Source organism: Benincasa hispida, chromosome 9 (assembly GCF_009727055.1).
Source record: "Benincasa hispida cultivar B227 chromosome 9, ASM972705v1, whole genome shotgun sequence".
Lineage (NCBI taxonomy): Eukaryota > Viridiplantae > Streptophyta > Magnoliopsida > Cucurbitales > Cucurbitaceae > Benincasa > Benincasa hispida.
Window position 1 is genome coordinate 19,496,261 of NC_052357.1, and position 16,904 is coordinate 19,513,164.

The window sequence follows — 16,904 nt, forward strand, 5'->3', positions numbered from 1 at the left end:
GAAATTTTGAAATTTCCACTAAATTTTTCTTCATAAGTTTTGGATTTCTCATCATACTACAAAATGTATAAATGTCTACTATTTATAGGAGAATTGACAAGTAAGATGTGGCTATTAGAACACTGGCACATGGGATAACATATTTAAGGATACATTGTCTTTTTGGAATAGATATCTATCTTCTATAATATTTATAATACATCCATTATATATATATATATATGAAATATGTAAATCCTAGTGAAGAAAAAATAGTATATATGTCGTCACATTCCAAAGTTATGCACCAATTTTTCAAAGGTTGTTATAGGTAATGATTTTGTAAATAAGTCTGTCAATTTATTTTTCGAAAAAATTTGTTGGTTTTTTACTAGAAGATAAAGCACATGTTTCACGAATATGCTGAGTCATTGATCTTAGTCATACACATTCTCAACTAGTCGACGTGATATAGTAGTTCCTTCACATGTGAATAAATAACTAGCTTTGTGTGGATAAGATAAATATCCAAAATTTGCACAATCAATTAGATCAAATTTTGATTTATTTGAATAAAACAAACTCATGTTGGTCATTCCTTGAAGACAACAAAGTATATGTTTAATTTTGTTTCAACGTCGTTTTGTTGGAGAAGAACTAATAAATTTACTGAAAATGCAATATCTGATCTTGTATTATTAGCAAGGTACATAAGTGCACTACCAAGTAGTTCTTCATTATCATCTCAAAGTCGAAATATATCTTTCCTCACATTTAATTAACGAACTCTCTTTGAAATGTTCAATTGATGTGTTTTGTCTATATAAAATCTTTTCAATATTTTTCCTATATATGTTGACTGATGAATAAATATCCCATATGCTAAATGCTCAATTTGCAAACAAAGGCAAAATTTATTTTTTTCAAGATCTTTCATCTCAAATTCTTTCTTTAAGATATTCTATTATCTTTAAAGCTCTTGAGGAGTTTTAATTATATTTAAATCAACATATACAGTTATAATAGCAAGTCCTAACTGTTATTTCTTTATAATAACACATAGACATATTGGATTATTTTGATATCCTTCTCTCAACAAATATTCACTCAGGCGGTTGTACCACATTCGTCCTGATTGTTTCAATCCATATAATGATCTCTGTAACTTTATTAAATACAATTTTTGAGAATTTGATTTATATATTTCAGGTACCTTAAATCCTTCTGGGATTCTCATATAAATATCATTATCAAAAGATCCATATAAATATGTTGTGACTACATCCATAAGATGCATGTCCAAACTTTCATGTATAATCAGACTAATTAAATATTAATTGCATCTACCACCGGAGAATACGTCTCCTTATAATCAATATCAGGTTTTTGTAAAAAACTTTATGCAACTAGTCTTGCTTTATATCTTATAACCTCATTATTTTCATTTCTTTTTCTCAAAAATACCCATTTGCATCCCACAGGTTTGACACCTTGTGTTTAGACTACTGGTAAAAAAAAACCTAATGTTATGAAAGTGAATTTAATTTTGCCTTGATTACTTCTTTCCACTGAAGTCAATATTTTTTATGTCAACATTCCTCGACAAATTTTGGCTCAAAATCCTCATTTTCAGATATAATATCAAGAGTAACATTATACGCAAACATATTGTCAATAATTACATGAGTCTGGTTCCATCTTTTTTCTGTCATGACATAGTTTATTGAAATCTCATTATTATTATTAGGTATTTTACCTTCCTTATTAGTCATATCATGAATTTCCTTATGGGTATTTACATCATCAACAAGGTTTTCTTGACTATTAATTATTTTTCTTTTTTGAGGATTTTTCTCTGGGACTCGCAGGTTTACCACACTTCTGGCGTGTTCTAGACTCATTAGTGATAACTTACTGTGATATCAACTTTCAATGGAACATTTGCAGGGTATATGTGATTTAGTTACTTTTTTTGCATCTATAAATGCATATGGTAACTGATTTGTTATATTTTGCAAATGAATTATTTTTTTTAACTTCAAGTTCACATTAATATGTACAAGGATCTAAATGAGACAATAACGATGCATTCCATGTAATTTTTTTTTCCAACTTCTTAATTTCTCCCCTAAATGTTAGAAAATTTGTCCCATTAAATTGATAACCAACAAATCGTGTAGTAAATACATCACCTATCAGGGATTCAAGATAAAATGGGACGAATTTCGTAGTTTTCGAGGCGGTGTTGTCACGAAATATTTGGAAGACATCGGTCTTCAAAGGTGGGCACGGGTTTACCAAATAGAATGAAGATATGATAACATGATATCCAACAGTGCAGAGTGTTTCAATTCGTTAACTAAAGAGTATCGACTATTTCCCATAGTATGCTTGATTGAACATGTTAGAGGAATGCTCCAATCATGGTTCTACGAAAGAAGGAATTACTGGGCATCTCGAACTACATTGTACTCTAACTACTGTGAAACCCGATTGGCAAGTGAGGCCGATAAGGGCAAACGATATCGGGTTGAGCCTATTGATTGTTATCGAGTACACATGCGAGATAATCGATTGGAAGGTACTGTCAATCTTCACACGAAGGAATGCACGTGTAAGGAATTCGACTCACTTGGTATTCCGTGTTCGCATACACAGTCTTTGCAGTCGATTTTATTCAGTGGACTCTCTAATGACTGTGTATGTGGAGCCTATAAATCCACTTGGTCATATATTTGAATGGAAGAGACCTCCTAGATATGTAGAAAAGATTATCCTTCCTCCGAAATTTGTGGCACAAGTCGGGCGACGGAGAGTGAGAAGAATACCATCCATAGGAGAATTTTGCAGATAAATGAAATGTGGTTGGTATGGAAATTATGGGCATAACAACCAAAATTGTACCGAACCGCTTACAACCGTGCGACGTGCTGAAAATGCCAGAGATCGTGACACAAACACCCCTCGTCTAGTTTAGTTTATAACTAACTTGTAACATTTCATTTGTTATAAATACGTTTAATAAGTTTTTCATACATCATACTTGTAACACTTCATACTTCATACTTTCATCTTGTAAACAAAAAACAATAACAAGCTGGAGTATTTCTATAATAGCAATCTTCATACTCTCTCAATCCTCATACTCTTTCCATCTTCATACTCTCTCAATCTTCATACTCTATCCATCTTCATACTCTCTCAATATTCATACTCTCTCAATATTCATACTCTATCCATCTTCATACTCTATCCATCTTCATACTCTCTCAATCTTCATACTTGTAACAAAAAACAGTAACTTTATACTTTCTCAATCTTCATACTTGTAACAAAAAACAATAACTTCATACTCTCTCAATCTCACTCTCTCTCAAAATCTCGCTTTCTCAATGTTTGAACTTTGAACTTTGAACCATATAATATTCTACATACCATTGATACAATGAAAAGAGCAGTAGCTCAATTATACATGTTCTTATAAAATTATGATATTGAACTTTGAACTTTGAACTTTGAACTTACATAAAAAGTACATGTTCAATTATACAATGACAAGATTAGTAGCTCCATTATACATAAAAAATAAATGTTTTTACATACATAAAAAATATAATAAAAATACAATAAAAAATACATGTTCTATACACATAAAAAATATGGGATGTTTGCCCATAGTTGACATGCTAACTGCATCCTATATTCACTCATCTTCTCCTGAGTGATTACAGACGGATTAACACCAGTCACCAGGTGTTCTAGTAATTTGATTGCGAAGATGCCACAATCAAGCGACCCGTGTTATATGTCGACGTTCATAGGTCGCGAGGTTTTCCAACGGACTGTGGATAGGTCCGACTTCGAACGATCTACGTCACAGTAGTGAAGTAAGGATGGTACTGTGACAGTCAATGGCTCTAGCCAATTCACCAACTTTGTCATTGGTGTGTATGACGGAAGTGAATCGAACACGAATATGTGGCCTCTGTTAATGTCCATTGCAAGGACAATCCAGTGCTCACTGATATTCATCGCAGTATAAATGAAATCTACATCTGCCCATTTGACATCGAATTTACCAATGACGTAGTTCTTATACGTGTCTTCATCTTCCCATGCTAGGGCGGCCTCTAGAAGTGTCTTATTCTTTATTCGTCTAAACACCCCGCCATGAGCATTAAGGTGACTCTGTCAAATAAAATGAGAAGTTAAGTAACGAAATATAATGAGAAGTTAAGAAACGAAATATCAAAATTTACCGTTACACCAATTGATAAGATGGTGAACTTGTGCATACACATGTCAGGCTGGGTATAAAGTTTTTCTTTCATAAAAATAAAATAAAGTATTATTTTCTGCATGAAAAATTACCATGTCAGTAAAAGTACAAGATAGTCAATATGTAAAGAAGTCAATACTAGGAAACTTACATCGCACTTGACCCATGAACTCGAGGCAATCAATTCCTTAAAGAATTGCTTGGCGAGTGGTTTAAAGGAGTTCTCTCGAACCTCGTTGTCCGTATTGTCGTCCGAGATCCAGCCTAACATTTCTATAAGGATATTGTGTGGAACATCATGTGCTACGTTATATGTGACGATCGCTTTGGATAGTGATGTAGCTATACCTGGGAGAGGATACTTAACCACACTTTTCTTCTTTACTTGAGCTGGAGGTGTATATTTGTTAACAGGTTTCCTCTTACAACTAATTCATCAAGATTCTTACATAAACATATAACAAAAGATTACTCATCAAGAAATATAAAAATATAAATAAAGATTACTGATCAATAAATTACTCACTAGTATAACTTCTTCTGTGGTCATAACAATCCCAGAAGTGTCGGCCCTTGGGATGCCAGACATGTCAGCCTCTGTATGTGGCATGGTGAGTAAGGTAGACATGTCGGGCTCTGTTTGTGGAACATCGGCCTTGAAGGAAATCAGAATCCCAATTTCTGTGAGCAGCGGAAGCAAGACTATTCCAAATTACAATCATGCATCAACAAATCATTTACAGTCGACTTGTAAACAAACAGTTATGCGATTATATAGAGAAATTACAGCATGATTAAATACAAATGCATAGAAACAAACTCTACGCACATAAGAGGATGAGTCTCCACGCTCCAATGCGCACGAATGCTTGAACTACACGACTGCAACACCGCACGAACACTTCGCGCTCGTCCTCAACGATCTCCTCGATCACGATCTCCTCTGCAACAGCGAACGCCTTATAGCACATGAACGGCCTCCAAAAAACCTCGACAGTGTCGAGTTTGAGTCTGACACCACTAACAAGGCGACTTTGGTATTCTCGGTGTGAGAATCCAAAGGGTGGCCTCTGTTTGGACTTGGTGTGAGGTAGACGAACGAAGGAAACAACAATCGCATAACGACTGGGCAAGTGGGAAAAGACGGAGATCTATCGTATAGGTCGATGCCAATCGTTTAGATAAAACTATGCGATTGTCTAGCAAAAGCTATGCGATTGTTTAGCTTATCGTTTAGCTAGGTCTGTCGCATACACAACTCTACACGATCGTGTACCTTGGGCCACGCGATCGTTTAGTAAAACACTGCAAGATCGTCTAGTTCGTACCTGCACGATTGTTTTAGCTCGCCCAGCCGTCGTTTAGTAAATCTATATTTAACTTGATGACTTCCGTGAGTTTCTTTTCGTCGGAGAGAAAACTCGAATTTCTTTTCAATTCTTTTGTAAAAATCCTCTTTTCAAAATAGGAAACCACTTTCATTTTAAACTCACGGTTACCATGATCCAAAACCACCCACTACTTTGGTTATTTAAAAGAAAAGTATTAATTATCCAATTAATTATATTAATTATAAACATAAATGATAACCAACTTATCATACATATTTATAACCTATAGTTTTAATATTTCATCTCATGAACATATAACCATAGTTCTTTTTCTATTCCATGGTACTTAATGTAAATCTCATTTACATCAATCCTTCACAAGATGTATCTTATACCATCTATAGATTATATCATATATAATCAAAATACCTCTCGTCAATTTGAACATTGTCAAATCAACACCAAGAACTGATCCTCAACAGAATCCAAGCTACCAAGGGAACCTCATGGACCTATAGATTCGAAGCTCCAACGGTACGTGAATAACTGACTAAAACTCTTTAGTCATGGGATCCACCATCTGTTAACTGCCAGGCACTCCACTAAAGACCGACAGTTGAACTCTCCTCACTACAGATATATTATGTGTCCATCTTAACCAATGAGCAGTGCAATAACCCTTCATAGATCGCTCGTAAGTACAACTGGGCCAATAACCTTTATGCCTCTATAGTTACATCTGTCTCTTTAAGTACCACTGATCCCATTAATAAATATAAGTCATAGTTCTACTATGACTGAGTCTTCTCTTCCAAAGAGAAGTTGTGGCCACTATGTTCAAGCCCCGGAATCAGCCCTTAAGGGAGCAATCTCTCTACTTACCCCTGCTTCGAGAAAGAAGTGAATTCTATTTTGTGGATTGAGTTCTCAGCTCCTAGATCAAACAAGTCCCCAAAAAAGTAGGCATGTTGAGTTGGCAATCTGGCCACTCTCACCCATACTAATCAAAAGACTGCCCTCAAAGGTAGGAGTTCACAAAACACTCAGGATTAAGGTCGTGTCACCTATGATCATTTAGGTGAGATACAAGTCTCTAGTATCAACGACGTTATATATAGAGTCTAGTCATCTCGTGGTCCAGGTCTTATACGAACTCTTTATATAGGACACCCCCGCTCCACGTCTCCACATGAATAGTCAGGATTTACCATCTGTAGTAGTTTACAACACTTGCAAACCTCTACAAAGCGGGTCGTATCCGTAGTGACACCAGGATCAGGTATCCCACCTTAATCCTTATACTACAGACCGACTTAGGTTATCACTTAAGACATGATCCACTTGTATATCACATATACATGTTTAAGTTCACATAAGATAACCAAGGAGCTTTGTTTATTGGATATGAGTAAATGCTAGAATTAAATAACACTTATTTTATTAATTGAACAATGTGTATCTTTACAAAACAACGAGACTCCGGGAGAATTAGGACACCAATCCCAACACATTCTGTTTGAATCTCGCTAGATTCACTCTCGCTAGATTCGCTCTCGCTAGATTCGCTCTCGTTGGATTCGTTCTCGTCGGTGTCGCTCTCTCTGGTGTCTCTCTCTTCGGTGTCACTCTCTCCGGTGTCACTCTCTCTAGTAACTCTCACTTATCTCGCTCACATTCTCTCTTTTTACTCGTCTTCAACCACATAACACATCAAAAACCAAAAAACAAACAAAAAAAAAACTTTAGGTTCACAGTATTTCTAAACCCCAGAATGACCCACTATTTCTGGTGTCGCTCTCTTTAGTATCGCTCTACCGATTTCACTCTCACTTATCTCGCTCACAAACTCTTTCTACTTGTCTTCAACCACAGAATACATCGAAAACCAAAAAAACAAACAAACAAAAAAAATCATATGTTCATAGTATTTCTAAACCCAGAACGACCCACAAAGTCCTATTATCGATCAGTGTATGACATTTTCAGACACAGATTGAAAGATTTACTGATCAGATTCGATTTGTCAGTGGCGGTAGAATTGTTTTTAAGCCGAAATGATGGATTATAAAGAGTTTTTATTTTATGAGCGATACGAAGCCATTAACCTTGGAAAATTTGAATGAAAAGACGAAGAAGTAAGGGCAGTTTACGTAATTTGATATCGCGATGATGTCAACAGAGGGTCCGTTGACATTATTTTTTTAAAATGGGTCATTTGACATTTTGGACCCAAAAATTGGATCATTCGTACAAATTTTCCCATCGTGCTTTGAGGTAGAATATTAGGTTGTATGCTATATCTATAACCCCACTCCATTAAAATCGTGCTAAGTTTTCATTATATTCAGTTTGAAACTTGAGGTTTTGCCTATTACACGTGTCTTAAAACTTCTGTTAGCATCTATTTTAAGTTTATGTTTAATACCTTATTAAGAAATTGATCACAATGAAAAGTGGATCATATTTTAATATTTAAAAACGTCAAATATTTGAAGATTACTTCATATATAAATGTGAGATTTTAAGCGATGTGATACGTTTAATCACAATTACAAAGGGTTCAGTTTGGTTTATTTTCAAATTTATGAACATGAAAATATGAACTTTTTTTTTTAAAAAAATAAGTGAAAGTTTAGAGACTCGTGTTTGATTTAAACTTTTAAGTGTTTAATTTTGAAAATAAGTTATTTAAAAAAGGTGTTTCAAAATTACTAAAAATAGTTTTTGAAACAAAGTGTAAACAGCTTTTATCAAAAGAAATAAAAATGATTTCCTTGAAAAATATATTTTTTTCTCTATTCAATCCAAAGATGTCCTATTTATTTATATAAAAAAATAGATAAAACTTAAAAAATACACCAAAATGAAAGATTGCGAGGGTAGAATAATAAATCCAAGTTTACATCATAAAATAAAACTGATTTACAACAAATCGTTTTAACCAGCTAACTGTTAAGTTTAAGCATATATTTATCGACCAAAAGATTGGAAAGTCGAACTAAAAAGAACAGTTTTTAATCAAACTTAAATTCTGCAAAAGGATTCAGGCTCCAGGGACCTTGAAAAGTGACTTGAAAGAACAATATTAACAGTGTTGGAGCAAAAAATAAAAACCACCAATTTAGCAGCAACAGTAAAAATTGGAATATTTACCCATAGTAAGGGATAATAATATCTACATTCCCATGAAAGCTCGATACATGGTTTCCCAGTGCTCCTTTGCTTGCTGAACCCTCTCAGCTCTTTCTCTTTGGAGACGTTTTTCCCAGTACTCAGGGCAGCTGTAAAGAACAAACAATTGATTCTAAGTTATAGATATTGGTATAAAAGAAGCAGGGAAAAGAACATAGAAACTTTGTTCCAACTTGTAAGGTATTTAAAAAGACGAATAAGGAATAGATAAACCATTAATTTTCTTTGAACTTCCTTCCTTTAAAGGAGGTCATACCAATTACGGTCGAACTAAGATCATTTTAACAAAAATAAAAAATCAAAAAGACTAGAGAGAGATGCAAAAGGTGGGAGAAAATAGGTTTTTTTTTCCCTTAAAAATATAATGGCTAAATTACAAGTTTTTAAGTTCGTGTTATTAAAATTTTGAACTTTCAACAATTCTTTAACAAGTTTCTAAACTTTTAATTTTATATTTAATAAATTCACGAAATTTAAAAGTATAATTAGCCCTTAAATTTGAATTTAGTGTTTAATAGACTCCTCACACATTTTACATTTTCGAAAATTAATATATTTGTTACTTGTTAGACATTAATGGGATCTAATAAAGAATCTAAACTTTAATTTTGTAAGTTCCTACCAATTAAACACAAAATTAAAGTTTAAAATTTAGGTTAAATTAAAAATTGGGGCAAATACAACTTTAATTAAAAAAAATTGAAAATTGGGCATGTGTCTCTTGCTTTTTTGCAAACATGTTAAAAACCTTCCATTTGAAAATTTGATTGTTATCTGATTTCTATGTGATTGTTATGTGATTGCTATCTGATTTGTTATGTGATTGGTATCTGATTTCTATGTGATTGGTATATGATTTCTATGTGATTGGTATCTGATTGTCACACCTACAATTACAAAAAAAATGAAGTCATGACTTTGGTTTCTTAAAATGTATTTGTCACACAATGCAATTTTCCTTAAAATTTTGTTCTCTATAATTTGGAAAAAGTTACAATTTAGTCCTATAGTTTAAAAGTTAAAATTTAGTTCTTATAATTGGATAAAAAGATAAATAGGACTATTTGGATAAATTTTCATAAATAGTCTATGGTTTGATAAAATCTCATAAATAGGCGAGACTAAACTTTAATTATAAATCATAGGAACTAAATTCCAACTAAACCAAATTTGTAATTTAACCTAGACACTTGTTCGGTAATTTATTAGATATAATATTAAAAGTTTAAATATGTATTCAACACTTTTTAATGTTCAAAGACAGTTAGACGCAAATAAAAAAACCACTATAATTCATAAATAAGTTTCAAGCTACCTATATTTTCCCAATGAGTTATTATGTCTAGGATATTTGAGAAGAACAAGATATCTACTGACCTTCGACTTAATAGAATACTGAGCTCTTCCAAATGTACAGCACCTTCATAAACTCTTGCCTGTGTATCAATACAAAGAATTAGATCAGAATGAAGTAGCAGAGCTCGGATCCTTCAGCAAACGATTCATGGGCTTATTTCGAAGTTGAGGTTTAATCCAACAAAACTAGCCCTACATATGGTATTGTAGGTGTTGGTACTTAACTGCTTCACTACGATCTTGTTTCTATATTCTTCTTCATTTTGAACCAAATTATAGCTGAACAAAGTTCACTAATAGAGATGAATCTAACTTACCTCACGGCAGAGTGGGCACTTCGCCTTTGGATTTGCAGACTTTAGCCCATCAACTATGGTTACTGAAGCTGCCGAGCAAGCACACATGTAGCAAAATATATGGCCGCAAGTGAGAGAAACGGGATCAAATACTATCTCCTGCAGATGGAAAGAGTGAAAAGCAATGATGAATGAAGGAAGATTTCATTTTAGAAACATTAGGTTTGTCATGAAAATCCCTCGAAATTGGGCAAGTATACGTGATAAGTCGAATGGTAATCTCTGAGATGATTTCCAATAATGGGTAAGTTCAATTGAGCAAACTAAACCTCCCTTGTTGCAGCAAGAGAGTTAGGAACTCCAAGAGTTAAAAAAACAAGCAAAAATGGTTTTACATCCACATTCATTTTAACTCGATCGTCTAAAGTGGGTAAGTTGGGTGGACTGACCTATTGGGAAAACTAAATCTTCATCCCAAATCAAATCCAAAATAAACTAACAAAACCATAAGAGTGCTTCAATATACAAACATTCGTATGAAGAGTAATGAACATTAAACATGGGACAATTTCATAAAAAGGTGCAAAGTTGAAGACCTGAAATCTTACCAAACATATGGAACATGTCAAGTCGATGTCAAGTTTGACTGAATCAAAGATCTCGCAAGTAAGTGATGGCTTTCCATCAGTAATTGCAAGGGAACATTCCTCGAATGCCGAAGAGATCCGCTTAGATTTATGCTTCGTCTCCTTCAGATTAATGTGGAATGCTATAAGCTCTGACAACCATGGTGACTGAAGGATCTCAATGTGCTTACTCTGAGCTTGTGACTTGAAGGTTTGCCCTTGCTTGGAGTAATGAATCTGTACTCAGCAACCCAATCAAGAACTAAGTAAAAGAAAAAAAGAAGTTAAATAACAAATTTAGTATGAGAACATTCACAGTTTTGCATATTGGACAAAAATTGATGGATTTGATACAAAATAACAAATAAGTGAAATGATAGTTGAACAGTCTTATTAAGTAACATATCAAATCCTCTTCATAAGATATCACTTTATTTTGTCCAATTGACCAAATCAACCAACGTTTGAAATGGTAGACACGAACAAATAGGGCCACAAATTTGAGAATGCAATTACAATTTTCAAAAGTTTTAGATAAAAGAGAGGCAACCATTAAAATTTTAGGAAGATATTATCATCGAAGTGAATCAAACTGGAATGTTAAGACATATTAGGCAAATACCTTATCATATTTCTTCAAGATCTTCCTAACTGCAATAGCGTTCATCAATGCATAATTAACCAGTTCTTTCCCTTCTTGAACTAAGACAGTATGATCGCTTTCCAGTTTGCCTTTGAACCATAAGAGATACTTTCTAAAGCCAGAAGCAAGGTGCAGCTCAAGCAATTTCTGTGCTCGCTGATTAAAACCTCCTACTATTGCAGACATTTCCTTGAGAAGGAAAGGGAAGAAAGTCCCATCGCACACTACGTTCACACAAATCAGTTCAAACAAAACAATCACTTCAATCACAATGCAATATACAACCAAGCAAAATATCAAACACCTTAAGGACAATCACAGAGAGACCATCGAAATTCAAGGAATCCTTAAATACTAAGAAGAAACGACGACGGAATTAGGAGGTAATCGAGTTTCCATACCTGAACAGTGATCTGGACAGCTCTGAACGGCGACGACAGCGGAGCAAACGCCATCTCCATGGCGGTGTTGAGACTGAAAATCTCTGCTACAATTCTTCAGAATCTTCTTGAGCCGTTTGAAGTGAAATCCAGGTAGTTTCAGTTTCTTCTCCTGACCTCGCAAATACTCTTCATACTTTTTGCAGAACTTCATCTTCTTCCTCGGGTACGTCGTTCTAATTTCCCTCAACAAATTAACTTAATATTCCGAGAAGAACAAATGCAGATAATCCACCGCCGGAAATCGATGCTTCCTTTGCAATCTTAGCGCCTTAAATCGATCGGAATTCAACACACAACAATAACAAAAGATTCAGATATTTCTGCAAGAATGAAGTGGAAATCAGAAACTGAGAGAATCTGAGACAAAAAACAAATCAGGTTTTTAATACGATACTTCTGATCATCAATGAGATTTCATCTCAGGTACGTTTTATTTTGTTATGGTTCTAAGAAGGCTAAACTTTATGGTGTAACAGTGACGGAATTTACTTAAAATATATTTTTAGAAGAAAAATTATTAAAAAATTTAGATATTTTAAGTATATATTTTGAAATTTTCTCAGGTAATAATTTTATTGACAATTAAACAAAGTCAAATATCAGAAGGTTTTTGGAAGTATCAGCGCCTGACCTCAGCCTCCATTTTAGAAACTAGATATAGATTTTTTTTTACCAAGTTGATTTTGGAGATTAAATTACAAATCTCAAAGATTAAAAGTTGGATACAAAATTTAATTTGTTATTTTTTTAAGAAAGAATTAACACTCAAAAAAAATTATTAAACACTTTTTTCCACTTTTAGAAAACGTTTCAAATAAGAAGTTGGTTATTATACTCTTAGGTTACTACAATTGTGTTATAATGGTTTGTATTTGAGGTGTAGATTATTTTAGTTTGGATTATAATAGTATGTGTTTGAGGAGTAAACTATTTTAATTTGAGAAGAAAATAGTAAACACTGTAACAAAGAATAAAAAAATGATGAATGTAAAATAGTAAAAACTATAACAAATAGTAAATGCGGTAGCAAATTGGGGTTTTAAAATAGTATTTACTGTAGTTAATTGAGAGTTATGAAATAGTATTTACTGTAAGAAGAATGATTATTATAATCTTATGATAATCTTTGCCTCAAACGTCCCCTTAAGGTTGGAGAGGTATTTGATACCATGTTTTAACTATTGAGCAAATTAAGTGATCATTATCATATAACAATTATGTTATCTTTTGATGCCAAAATTAAGATAGTGAAAACATATCTAATCTTTGTGTGACACTAATAATGAATTTTTATGAAGGGAAAAGAACGCGACCTACAAAAAAGAAAATCTGCGTATTGGTATGGTCTGACACATACACTTTGATAGAGTTTGAGAGTGAAATTCAAATAACCACTATGAGATTTGTAGAGTTTGACTTAGGTCACTCCAATTTTTCTTTAAGGACTAGGTTAAAAAGTGATTGGCCCGAGTGCATTGTGAATATACTGGACTTGAAGTGAATTTAACACGTTTTGTGTGACAATTGGGTTTCTCAGCCTCCTTAACATGGGGTTAGCCTCTAGTTGAGCTGAGATAGCACCCAAGACTCATGGTTCAAATAAACTAATGACCAATTCGAACAAGTTCATAGTTAATACACATTTTATAAAAAACAAGATGATGATATAATTCTCATCCAAAAATAACACATACTAATTAAAATTATTTTTCAATTAAAAGTGATATTATTTTTATGATGAGTTGTTTTCAATTAACTTAAAAAAATCGGTTAACTCATGAATTTAGTACTTATAATTTGAACATTTTGTATATAATTTAGACATAATTTCTATTTTGCACACACATATATATTAAAAAAATTAATTGGGGACGGGCGTCCCCGATCAGAGATAAAGTTAGAATCCTCGATTTGATCCCATCTCCGGTCAAATAGAGAATTCTCCGTCTCTTGGAAATTTTTGCCAACTCTAATCCAATCAAATTCTTATATATATATATATATAGTTTTTTCTTTTCTTTTTCGTTTTAAAGAATTATTCATATCCGATTTTACACGGAAAAGAAACCGCCAAAGAAAGCCCCGTGTTTGGTGCGAGACTTTCGTATAAAGCAAGTAAATACTGCTGGCTAAGCGATAAATCTGTGAACTTTTTGAATGAGCTTATTTTTTTTTATAAAATATTCAAAATTAAATTTCGGACTTTTTTTTTTGACAAATTAGTTTTTTTAAATATAATGAAGAGAGTTGTAATGAATTATTAATTTGAGTTTTCAGCTAGTAAAACCTAATATTGAAGCTGTGAATTTTGTAAATTTTGTTTTTTTTTTCCATAAGTTTATGTAATTTGTGAGATCAACAAATCTTCACCTATATTAAATTTTAAAAATAGTCTTGAAAAAGTTTTGAAAAACATTTTCTTATTATTAAATTCTTAAAAATATCGGGCTTTCTAACTTGGAGTCGAATTCGAAAATCCTATAATGAAGAGAAAAATCGACTTTTCTAAAATGCCACGTGTAACTTTTTTTCTTATGTCAAAATGAACATAGCTCGATGACACAATACTTGTATGATCAACTTTGAAGTCAGATGTTCAATTTTTCCACCAAACATATTTTCAAAAAAGAATAGTAATAATAAATTTTTTAAAGTTATAAAATTAAAAAATTGAAGGTAAATCATTGAACTTTTAAGATAATAATTGATGTTTTATCCACTAAATTACGTTAGAATTACCATTTTTAAAACACCTATTACCTTGAAATTCACACAAAAACCATTAATTTTCTTTATTCACAAATCAAGTTGTATAATATAAAATGAAGAAGTTCAAATCCCTCTTCTAATCAAAACATAGATATATTCACAAATGTAGATTTGCACAAAACCATTGAAGATATTATAAACCTTAATTACTTAATAAAATGGTAAACTAAACATCCATTTGAGTTTATCAAGAAAGATATGTATGTCAACATTATGTTATTTTGGTAGCATTTATTTGTGTATGTTTTTTCAACTTTATCTCTTTTTGAGTTGGGATTTGGAGGACCATTTATTCAATCAAAAAGAAAAATAATCAAGTGGTTTGTGAATGGGAAATTTCCATTCTATCTTGTCCACCACTCACATCTTATCCTTCATCTTCAAATTATATTATAAAAATCTTCCTAAAGTAGAAATTCAATATTTGACATTTTTTTAGTCAACAATATTTGACATTTTTAAAGTTTTTTTTAGAATTTAAAAGTTTGAGTTGGTGTGATTTGTTAGGTTATATAAAATTAATTAAAAAATAGATTATATAAATCAATGTTGTAGCACACATATTTTATTTGTAATTTAGTGATTTAAAATAATTAGTTTGCATAAAATGTGATTTGATAAATCTGAGCTTATGTTAAATACCATGTAACTTAAATACATAGAAATGTGTGTGAAAAATGATAATAATTTGTTGTTTCTAGTATGTATTATACAATTTCAGATTAAAATGTAAATTGATATGAAAATTAATTTTTAAAATTAAATATTCAATTTTGTGCTTTATATTTATCCTTAAATATTGATTATGCATTTTACACTTTAAGAATGAAAAATTAATATTATTTATATTCTAGAAAAAAATGGAAGTAAGAATGATAAACAATATATTTGATATTGTTGTTTTAAAAAAAAAATCTTATATAAAAAAACTATGAAACAAAATAATTGTCGTATTTCTAAAAAGAGGTAGTCATAAATATACTAATCAGGTTCAAAGTATTTGCAAATGTTGTTGTGCAGAAGAATTTGCACATATAGTTATGCGAAGAATTTGCAGATATAGTAAATTTAGATTTTGCTTTCGAAGTCTATCATTGATAGACCATATTATTAGTATGAGTGTAGAAGTAATAGACCATATCACTACTAAAAGTCTATTATTGACTTTTTTTTTTGCCTTTAATCTTTAATTAATTTTAACTAATTAATTAATTAATGTTTTGATGATAACAAATCCGATTTTATTTATAAATAATTTTAGTGTTTTGAATTGTCCACTATATAGAACTTAGAACAATAGTTTTAATACAATTTAATTCACTCAAATCGGAGTATAAACGGAAGATATGACCAAAACAAGTTTAACAGAAAAATCACAACTGATGACATGATAAAATTTTTTCCATCAAAGTGGATCAATTGAAAGGTGTCACTTAAATCAATGGATGAGTGACACATGTGAGTGACACATGGTGGGGTTTTTAAAATTTTTGGATTGGTTTTAAAAAAAGAAAATGAATTTAAAAAGAAATTAAATTTAATATTATTTTATGTTTGTATCGATTAGTTTTGGACACACGGTAAAATTTTGTTTCTTTCTTGGCTTATAAAAGAAATAATTTTAGGAAATGTATATTATTATATTATATTTTGTTTGTGTCTAACGACTAGTTGATTGAAAAAGAAAATCCACCCAACTAAACGTGATTTTCACCACGTTCCTTATCTTTTTAAACACTTCACCTTCTCCAAATTTTTAACAACAAATACATTTTACCATTCTCAAAGCCATCATTATTATTCTCTCCAATCTCTTAATTGTTTCTTTTTATCTTATTCTTGAGAGATTTATTGTATTGTGAGGATTCATTTGTTGAGTGCTAAAATTTGTAAATCTACTCTATAAGAGAATTGTAAGTGCGTTCTTTAATTTCTTCCAAACTTTGTAAAGGTTGTTTTTTATCCCAGAAAAGAGTGTTATAATGATTTG

At 31.9% G+C, this 16,904-nt stretch overlaps 2 protein-coding genes across 3 annotated transcripts; both read right to left on the bottom strand.

Annotated features, from left to right (window-relative positions):
- Positions 1-3,552: 3,552 nt before the first annotated feature.
- On the bottom strand, positions 3,553-5,263 carry LOC120086987. Of its 2 annotated transcripts, none has more exons than XM_039043825.1 (4): positions 5,088-5,263; positions 4,410-4,939; positions 4,239-4,334; positions 3,553-4,167 (listed from the first exon to the last, which is right to left on the bottom strand). In XM_039043825.1, the coding sequence occupies exons 2-4, from the start codon at positions 4,527-4,529 to the stop codon at positions 3,781-3,783; spliced, it is 603 nt and encodes a 200-aa protein (XP_038899753.1). In that variant the 5' UTR covers positions 4,530-4,939; positions 5,088-5,263; the 3' UTR covers positions 3,553-3,780. The 2 variants fall into 2 exon arrangements, with proteins under 2 accessions (XP_038899753.1, XP_038899754.1); XM_039043826.1 differs by having other exon boundaries at positions 4,410-4,702; positions 4,785-5,263.
- A 3,295-nt stretch (positions 5,264-8,558) lies between these two features.
- On the bottom strand, positions 8,559-12,602 carry LOC120085035 (probable E3 ubiquitin-protein ligase BAH1-like 1). The gene is made up of 6 exons (XM_039040860.1): positions 12,104-12,602; positions 11,682-11,926; positions 11,042-11,296; positions 10,455-10,592; positions 10,159-10,217; positions 8,559-8,870 (listed from the first exon to the last, which is right to left on the bottom strand). Exons 1-6 carry the CDS (start codon positions 12,294-12,296, stop codon positions 8,765-8,767), a joined length of 996 nt encoding a protein of 331 aa, XP_038896788.1. The 5' UTR covers positions 12,297-12,602; the 3' UTR covers positions 8,559-8,764.
- Between the last annotated feature and the right edge of the window lie 4,302 nt (positions 12,603-16,904).